At 40.6% G+C, this 10,000-nt stretch overlaps 2 protein-coding genes across 2 annotated transcripts in view; both read right to left on the bottom strand.

The window, feature by feature from the left end:
• Positions 1-10,000, bottom strand: part of LOC308086001 (immunoglobulin superfamily member 11-like) — a gene marked incomplete at both ends in the record, with an annotated part of 302,311 nt that overhangs the window by 241,142 nt on the left and 51,169 nt on the right. The gene's annotated exons all lie outside the window — the stretch shown is intronic.
• slc6a4a (solute carrier family 6 member 4a) overlaps positions 1-10,000 on the bottom strand; it is a 52,177-nt gene that overhangs the window by 13,469 nt on the left and 28,708 nt on the right. Inside the window, exons 9-11 of the mRNA XM_080428943.1 lie at positions 9,713-9,840; positions 9,151-9,263; positions 5,659-5,790 (exon numbers count right to left, since the gene is read on the bottom strand). Of these exons, the coding sequence (XP_080285069.1) occupies positions 5,659-5,790; positions 9,151-9,263; positions 9,713-9,840 (373 nt within the window). The remainder of the gene's footprint in view (positions 1-5,658; positions 5,791-9,150; positions 9,264-9,712; positions 9,841-10,000) is intronic.

Raw genomic sequence — 10,000 nt, 5'->3', positions numbered from 1 at the left:
GTTTTCTCACCGTCAGTTGATGCTTCATATCCATAAGAGTCAAACCGCCTGGGTCATTTGTTTATTTTTGGAACACAGTTCTTATTTGACGCGATATTAAACACGTCTATGGGGATTCAGAATGGGGGTGGAAAACCGCCAACCAGGTAGACAAACCTAGGATGTGTAAATTACGTCAGACTTCGGTGCTCTATAGGCATGTCACTCAGTACTCTATGGGTATAAGTAACAGCGTCTCTGCCATATGTGGCGGCTGCCAATTATAGAAGAGACAGCACAGTACTCTGCCAGCCTTTTTGCCTCCTTTTTGGGCATCCTAAGTTGTTGAAACCCTCTAACAACCAGTCTGTGGGTATAATGTCCCAGGCTGCCGAATATAAAAACAAATAGTTTGCACCTATAGCCCAGCTCTGAGATGGTATGTAGGAGTGGTTGGTATTTAATGACCTTGGTCATAAAGGCTTCCTCTAGGCTAAGGTCAAAAGAGCAGGCTATCTCTAACACAAACACTTCCCTGGACTCTTTATCAAGCACAACAACATCTGGTGTACTAGCTGTCAAAGATGTCTGGGTTATCACAGAGATGAAACATGGATGAAATGACACAGGGATGTTTGTAAATTCTCACTGTAGATGCATGATATTTTTATATGTCCTTCGCTATGAGTTCCACTATTCTATCGTGACGTACATCCCTTTGTATGCATAGCAGCCAATCAAGATGTGCGACACACACACACACACACACGCACATGCACGCACACGCACACACACACACACACACACACACACACACACACACACACACACACATAGTTTAACACCTAACAACACCTAACAACTAGGGTTGTAGTCGAGACCACCTAAAGCGAGTCCAAGTCAGTACCAAGTCCGAGGGGGGGCGAGTCCGAGTCAAGACCGAGTCCGAGAGGCCGGGGAGGGGGTCGAGTCCGAGTCAAGACCGAGTCCGACGGGAGGCGAGACCGAGTCGAGGCCGAGACCGACCGGAGGCGAGACCGAGTCGAGACCGAGACCAGATTTTTTTTTTTTTCTTTTTTTTTTGATAGAAAATGTTCAAATCAGCCTCATGGTGGTGCTATGACAGGCCACAGGAAACTTTGCACACTCCCTAGAGGCCAAGGAAAAACTCTTGCCCTGCATTTTTCACATCTGCCTGTTAGAGCGCCACCAGGAGGCTGACTTTTGTAAAACAAATTTGTTGCTATTACTCCTTCAGATTCTATCCAAAAATCACGCAAATCAGTACACAGTATCTCTATAGTCATGTGATCAAGACGGATGTGTCCGATATTTCATATTGCATCCTAATTTGCTAACATTAGCTTCCAAAGTTTGCAGGATAGATCAGTTTGGAACAAAATGCCTCAAATCATGAACGCAGCATGCGATTTCCGTGAAATTTTCCACACACATTCCCACTAGAGAGGAAGAAATGCCGCCCTTTTCACATTGGCCTGTTATAGTGCCACCAGGAAGCAACAATAACCTACCTGACCTGGCGGAGACCTGTGCTCCGAGGAGCACTTTTTCTAGTTTTGTTTTGTTTCTATTCTGACATTTAAAAAATTCTTTGCATCTTTTAATGAATGGCAGAACAATTAGCTATTTAGTTATTTTTACTGAATTAATTACATCTCAATGGTAAACCTAGACCAAACAACAATGACCAAATTGACCAAACACTGGTGAGACATTCGATTTAAATGCACTGTCATTCAATATGCGTTTGCATCTTCAGTTTTAAAATATGTAAACGTCATAATAACAGGCTACAGTAGTTATATATATATATTTTTTAAAGCAGATCTACAAGCTCACAATGCGTCCCATGACGCATTGTGACCAGGCCTGGAATTTCATCATTTTAGGCCAGGGGCAAGGCCACTTGGCCTTTTGTCATTTTCTAGGGCACAAAGGCCAAATGCCAGTCCACGGACATAATGAATTTAATTTGAAGGTTAAGGATGATTTTGGCAAATGACCAATATTTGTACTAAGTTATATTGGTCTCAATATTTGTCACATTCAGCCCTGGACTTCACTGACTGAAGTAGGGGTCATATGAATCACATTAGATTCACAGATTTTATGTATTTTCCCCACAAATTATTTTCATTCAAATTAAATGTGATTGAACTTGCACTAACAATGACTTTAGTTGATTTTGCACTATTTAAAATATAATATTTCTTAATTATTAATAATTGAAGCTTGTAGATTGGCTATTTTCACCAGTTTTTAAATAATAATAAAAAAAAAGGAACATACAAGGTTTCCACCCAACAGCGACGGTTCTGTATCAGTACATGAGTCAGTTTTAGCATATTTCATTCTAATTGGCTACGATGACTGCCTATGAATTTCATGGCCTGGGTAGGTAAACCTGGCCTGGCGGAGATATGCCCTGTTGCGCACAGCAGAACAACAGGTGAAGGCAATGAACTTAAACAAGGACTGTACTGCACAGCAAAAATTGCTCAAACTATGTCAAACTGTCACATAGCTGAAATAAACTTTCCATTTAGATCATTGTTGACAAACAAACAGAACATGGATGTTGTTTGCAAAAGGATTATTTATTTCTTGTCCATTTGTTTGTGAGGTGAGATCACAGCTTCTCTCTACTTTTGTGTGATATTGATAGCCTATAACTTTGAATTTGTTTGCAGTTCATTTCTATTGCTTACTGGATATTAAGACTAATAATTTTGGGATTTCGCTGTATTTTGTCAAATGTATTAAGCTATATTTTTCTGTTGATCAAGCCTCAGGTTTTGTGATTAGATGCGCACACGCGCTGTCAGCCACTGGCAATCAATAATGTGCGCAAGGAAACCTTACTGAAAGCCGTCTCTAATCATCTTTAGAGAATCTCGTTTATTAAAACAACCACAGGCTACACAGTGAACACACAATAAATAAATAAATAAACACCTGGAAAGCTTGCGCTGTTAGTGGAAATAATTTAAAAATAATATAAACTAGAGGGACATGGCAGAGTGTGTTCTGCTGCTGCTGCTGCGCTGTCAACCACGAGATGATGCGCTCCAAGACAGCTGTCCATAAGCGCCAGACAGCTCTCTTAGAATGTTAATGTGAATAGGCTCCTCATAATATGGGTATAATAAAATTATTTCATTGCATTGTAGTGACTTGGTCTTGGACTCGAGTGGACTCGGTGGGGGCAGAGTCCCGAGTCCCTTAGTCCGAGTCCGAGTCAAGACCGAGTGAAATTATGGGCGAGACCGAGACAAGACCGAGTCAAATTATGGGCGAGACCGAGACAAGACCGAGTAAATCAAAAAGCGGTCTCGAGACCGAGACCGGTCTCGAGTACTACAACCCTACTAACAACATTTTGAAGACTCTTGGGAAAATTTGTGAAAACTTAGTTCCTGTCTACCCCCATTTTCCGGTGGGGGCCAGTGGCCAAAATACGTGTCAATTTGGGGGTCTTTGGTGTTAAAATGTTTGAAAAAGTATGTGTTAACATTGCCAGGTTGAAGGGTTTCTGGGACTACAAGGAATGTATTGGATAAAAACATATTTACACTAACACTTCTTCATCTAAATGTATGTTTTTGAGTGTCATGCATTGAGAATGATGACTATTAATCTACAAAGATCAAGATGTGAGCTTTGCACACTGATGAGCGATGACGTTCTTTAAACGTGTTTGTTGAACATGATGCCCTGTAAATCAGTGGTTCTCAAACTTTTTCACGTCAAGGACCCCCAAAATGTATTTGGCCACGGACCCCCATGTCAAAATATGTTTTGTTCCAGGGACCCCCAGAAGCAAAGATTTGAGTTTGAAATGTTCGCTTCAAAAAATTTGATTTTGCACACATTTTCATGATTTTTCAAAAATAGCATATCTACAAGCTCGTAGCGCGGCACACTTTGCTGGGGACCCCCTAGAACACCCCCAAGGACCCCTGGGGGTCCCCAGACCCCACTTTGAGAACCAACGCTGTACATTATGAGTGTGTTTCTATGGTTCATCACATTGCTCCGAACGTGATCCCGATGATATCGTTTCACCACACTGTCATTGTTGTACATTGTGGTTGTGGATAAATAGTGTTTAAAAAACGTTTTCATTGGGATATGTGTATCATTTTCACGTCCCCATATTTGTAATCGGAAAAGCAATACGCCACACAAGACCATGGACCATGGTTTACCGTGATTTTACCACGGCTAAGAGGGTCGGAGGCACTCTGTTCCGCATGGTGCCTCACTATACCACTTAGCTGTGGTAAAATCACTCTGTTCCGCATGGTGCCTCACTATACCACTTAGCTGTGGTAAAATCACTCTGTTCCGCATGGTGCCTCACTATACCCCTTAGCTGTGGTAAAATCACTCTGTTCCGCATGGTGCCTCACTATACCACTTAGCTGTGGTAAAATCACTATACCCCTTAGCTGTGTTAAAATCACTATACCCCTTAGCTGTGGTAAAATCACTATACCCCTTAGCTGTGGTAAAATCACTATACCCCTTAGCTGTGGTAAAATCACTATACCCCTTAGCTGTGGTAAAATCACTCTGTTCCGCATGGTGCCTCACTATACCACTTAGCTGTGTTAAAATCACTATACCACTTAGCTGTGGTAAAATCACTATACCCCTTAGCTGTGTTAAAATCACTATACCCCTTAGCTGTGGTAAAATCACTATACCCCTTAGCTGTGGTAAAATCACTATACCCCTTAGCTGTGTTAAAATCACTATACCCCTTAGCTGTGTTAAAATCACTATACCACTTAGCTGTGGTAAAATCACTATACCACTTAGCTGTGGTAAAATCACTATACCACTTAGCTGTGGTAAAATCACTATACCACTTAGCTGTGGTAAAATCACTATACCACTTAGCTGTGGTAAAATCACTATACCACTTAGCTGTGTTAAAATCACTATACCCCTTAGCTGTGGTAAAATCACTATACCACTTAGCTGTGGTAAAATCACTATACCACTTAGCTGTGGTAAAATCACTATACCCCTTAGCTGTGGTAAAATCACTATACCCCTTAGCTGTGGTAAAATCACTATACCACTTAGCTGTGGTAAAATCACTATACCACTTAGCTGTGTTAAAATCACTATACCCCTTAGCTGTGTTAAAATCACTATACCACTTAGCTGTGGTAAAATCACTATACCACTTAGCTGTGGTAAAATCACTATACCACTTAGCTGTGGTAAAATCACTATACCACTTAGCTGTGGTAAAATCACTATACCACTTAGCTGTGGTAAAATCACTATACCACTTAGCTGTGGTAAAATCACTATACCACTTAGCTGTGGTAAAATCACTATACCACTTAGCTGTGGTAAAATCACTATACCACTTAGCTGTGTTAAAATCACTATACCCCTTAGCTGTGGTAAAATCACTCTGTTCCGCATGGTGCATCACTATACCCCTTAGCTGTGGTAAAATCACTCTGTTCCGCATGGTGCATCACTATACCCCTTAGCTGTGGTAAAATCACTAGACCCCTTAGCTGTGGTAAAATCACGCTAAACCATGGACTCTTCAGACTTACTGCTTTATATTAGTAATATTTACATTATGTGAGAGTGCACAGCGCCCCCTGTCTGTAATACAGTGTCACTTACATATGTGAGAGTGGACAGGGCTCCCAGGTAGCAGACACACACCAGTCCAAAAACGAACCACTCCCTCCTCTTGGCCAGGATGTGTGGAAACTCATCCAACATGGCGGTGATGATCCCCTCCAGACCAGCAAACTGTACAGAGAGAGTCACAACAGAGAACAGAGAAAGAGAGAGTCACAACAGAATTTAAAACACCAAGTTAACTCATTCATTCATCTCGGCTTTGTTTTTCTCCACCGTGGAACGCTGTTTAGAAACGCTGTTTAGAAACGCTGTTTAGAAACTGCTACTACTGCAAAATGGAATGTCGCGATTGAAAATGTATTCTCTGGGCCACTCACACAACTACCCTGTGTGTCTACAAACAGTTGAACACGCGATCAGAAGGGATTTAGCGAGGTCTGTGGCGAGGTGAAAAAGTAAGTGAGTTTTCCGTTCACATGGCGAAACATGGTGTTTTTACGCTGGGCTGCTGGACAGAGACTCTGCCCGATCGGAATATCTGTTGTCTGAGCGGCGTGCACGTATCGCCGGTGTGTTTAGAAACGATTGGACTTGCGATCACAATTCAGGAGGCTGCAATTCGAAAATGGCCCCTGTCTAAGTCTTAACCAACCCCCCTACCCCCCCTCCCCTTTTTTTTCTTCTCTTGTACATATTTTTCTCTCTTCATACCAGTAGCCTGTAAGCTGATTGTATGACATTCTGTATAGTAGTGTGTCTGTCTGTCTGTCTCTTATATGTCATCATGATTTGTGTGCATGGGGTTCTCATCTTAAACAAGCTCAGTGCTTAATGAGTCTTCCAGTTTAGTAGACCTTGAATTTTGAATGTGTACTTCCATGTACTGCTATTCTCATGTCTTACTAAATAAAGTACATCAATCAATCAATCAATCAATGAAAAAAAAAAAAGTGAAAATGTTAAAGTTATAAAAAACACTAAATCGCTGGCAGTGGGCAAACACAGTCAGAAATAAGTCTGGCAGAGAATGAGTTAAGGGAGGGCTGGGAGGAAAGAGAGGCAGTTTAAAACACTGTTTCCCCGGTCGGGACCAACAGGCTAGCTTCCGAGTTGTAAATTGAGGCTGTATAGGAAGTGACAGTTCATATGAATGGCCTGTAGTGTCGCTGTTTCATGGTGTCAGAAGCAATTAGGCTCCATTCAAGCGGATGGATTTTTGCCAAACTTTACACTTAAAGGAGGAGTTCACCCAAAAAATTACTTATTTTCTATCAATTGCACACCCTATGAAGCCTTGAATCCATGGATTCTTTTTTGTTTTTGTGGCATTCCTAAGCTAATAATTTGATTCCCGTCTCCTACCGGCTAATGTATCCGGTAGGAGACACAAAGTAGATTATTCTCCTACCGGAAATACACACGGTCATCAAATTATTGTCTTAGGAATGCCACAAAAACTAAAATTAATCGATGAAATCAAGGCTTCATGGGGTGTGTAATTGATAGAAAATAAGTAAATTTTTGGGTGAACTCCTCCTTTAATTTAGACCTGAGGTCGATTCTAAAAACGCCTTCTAAATCCTGAATTCAAATATTTATTCAAAAATGACAACAACAACATGTATGTTGCTATATACTGTATATAGCAACAGGAACCCACAAAAGGGGTTCCCACCGAAAATTGGTTAATACACATTGTCATAAATACTATATGCTTCCAGTCGCTAGTTTAAAGTATTCTTTCTATCACCACGTATGCGTTTTGGTAAATGATGGTCCCATTTATTTTAAAATTGATGATAAAGTAGGCTATGCTGTAAGTGGGGCGTGGCTACATTGTGATGATTTGATTGACAAGCTACACAACCAATAGCATTCATTTCCGTTTCCATAGGCTATAGAAAGATGGCGGATTTGTTAGTCTGTAGAGTCTATGGGCGCAACGCTGTCCATACTTTTTACTGTCTATGGTTGGCACCAATTTGTATGGGTCAAGTAAATATAAATAATATATAAGTAAATATCCCCTTTTAATCCTACATTAAATAGTAAATATCCCCTTTTAATCCTACATTAAATAGTAAATATCCCCTTTTAATCCTACATTAAATAGTAAATATCCCCTTTTAATCCTACATTAAATAGTAAATATCCCCTTTTAATCCTACATTAAATAGTAAATATCCCCTTTTAATCCTACATTAAATAGTAAATATCCCCTTTTAATCCTACATTAAATAGTAAATATCCCCTTTTAATCCTACATTAAAAAAATATATATAATTATTTCAAAAAAATTCAAATTAAATTTCATCAATTAAAAACAATTATTAAAAACAACATTTCAAAAGCAATGTTATTATTGTTTTAATTTAGGCTATTTCATGAAGAAAAAAAATAAAAATAAGAACCACTGGTTTAAAACACCAAGGGATTAGTATCACAGCAGATAAACAGCTTCCAGGTCCTTAAAGCTGGGTATCACAGCAGATAAACAGCTTCCAGGTCCTTAAAGCTGGGTATCACAGCAGAAAAACAGCTTCCAGGTCCTTAAAGCTGGGTATCACAGCAGATAAACAGCTTCCAGGTCCTTAAAGCTGGGTATCACAGCAGATAAACAGCTTCCAGGTCCTTAAAGCTGGGTATCACAGCAGATAAACAGCTTCCAGGTCCTCACAGCACAGCCAGATAACCACCGTCTCACAGAGACAATATTACATCACACCACGCCACTGATACCAGCCACCACCGCGCTGCGCTTTGTTGACCGACACGACGGCCGTTGCTGTGAGATGGAATAGCGAACGCAAATAATAGCTTAAAGGAGAATTCCGGACAAATTAAGTGTTATCTTTGATGTCTCGTTACTCACCTAGCGACGTGAAAAGTGGCGTTCTTTTTTTCCATATATTCCCCTGTCGTCATTTTTTAAACCCCCTCCGTTGTCATAATGGGAGCGCGTGGGTAAGGGAAATTCGTCTATTATAACCGACGCAAAGTTGTTTTTTTCTCTACTAGTATTCATAGTAGAGTCTCATGATAGTCAAACATGCGTTGAAACTATCTGCGATGCTGCCGTCAATGGCGAACGATTTAACACTGGTTGCTTGTTTCCAGATTCTGGCAACACGAGTTGCCAGGTTCTGGAAAGAAACAAGCATCCAGTGTTAAATCGTTCGGCAGTAGCGCTAGCCTCTCAGGCTAGCTACTCTCATGTTTGACTATCATGAGACTCTACTATGAATACTAGTAGAGAAAAAAACAACTTTGCGTCGGTTATGTGCACCCCTGACCATTATCTTATACTGTGGCTATACAACAATGGCAGATCTACGCCGTGCTATGATGCTATGTGCTATCTGCTGGGTTTTTTTTTTTTTTATCGTGACAATTTGTGCAAATCTTTGACTATATATATATTTTAAAGCGAACATTTGTAATTCAAATCTTTGCTTCTGGGGGATTCTACTTAATGTCTTAACATCCTAACAGTTAAAAGCAGTATAAGGGTAATAAAGGAGGACTAACCGTGCTGTCCAGGCCCAGCATGATGATCATGAGGAAGAAGATGATGGAGAAGAAGGTAGCAGCGGGCATGTTGGCGATGGCCTCTGCGTAGATGATGAACAGCAGACTGGGGCCTGTAGAGAGGAGAGAACGTTTGACGTTACGTTACGTTAAATTACAATACGTTACGTTTTCTGAGGCAGGTTCACTTTCACAAATTCATGGATACTCTTTTTGTTTTTGTCTCATTCCTAAGACAATAATTTGACGACCAGTCATTTTGGGGGTGAACTATCCCTTTAACCCATTAAGACCTGAGAAGATTCTAGAAATGTCTTCTAAATCCTAAAAAAAAATTGGAAAAAAAACCCAATTTTTTTTTTTGCTCGATTTTTCAAAAATAGCAGATCTACAAGTTCATAGCGCGGCACTCGGTGCCGCGCTATGAGCTTGTATATCTGCTATTTTTGAATAGCCTAAAGAAATCTAAAGTGACACAGATGCGTTCCAGGTATCAATGGGTTGTTAAAAAGGTTGTGGTACCAGCATATCTGTTTTACTATAAGGTTAAAGGTCGTGGTACCAGCATCTTTGGCCACGGTGTCCACACTCTGCTGCCTCATCTCAGCCATGTACCCCAGCACCGTGAAGATCACGAACCCAGACAGGAAACTGGTCATACAGTTGACTGAACTGGTGAGCAAGGCATCCCTGAAAGGACACACAGGAGAAAACACAGTTAGTGACATTATGTCTTTTCACTGAATCCTCTGCAGAGTGAAGGTCTTTACAGTACAGTAACGGTACAATGGACCACAATAGACACAAGCCTTTTAGCATTGTTTTGTTACTGTACTGTCGTACTGTTTTC

Source organism: Gymnoscopelus braueri, assembly GCF_963280865.1.
Source record: "Gymnoscopelus braueri genome assembly, chromosome: 5".
NCBI lineage: Eukaryota > Metazoa > Chordata > Actinopteri > Myctophiformes > Myctophidae > Gymnoscopelus > Gymnoscopelus braueri.
This window is presented reverse-complemented; position numbering and strand designations above follow the sequence as displayed.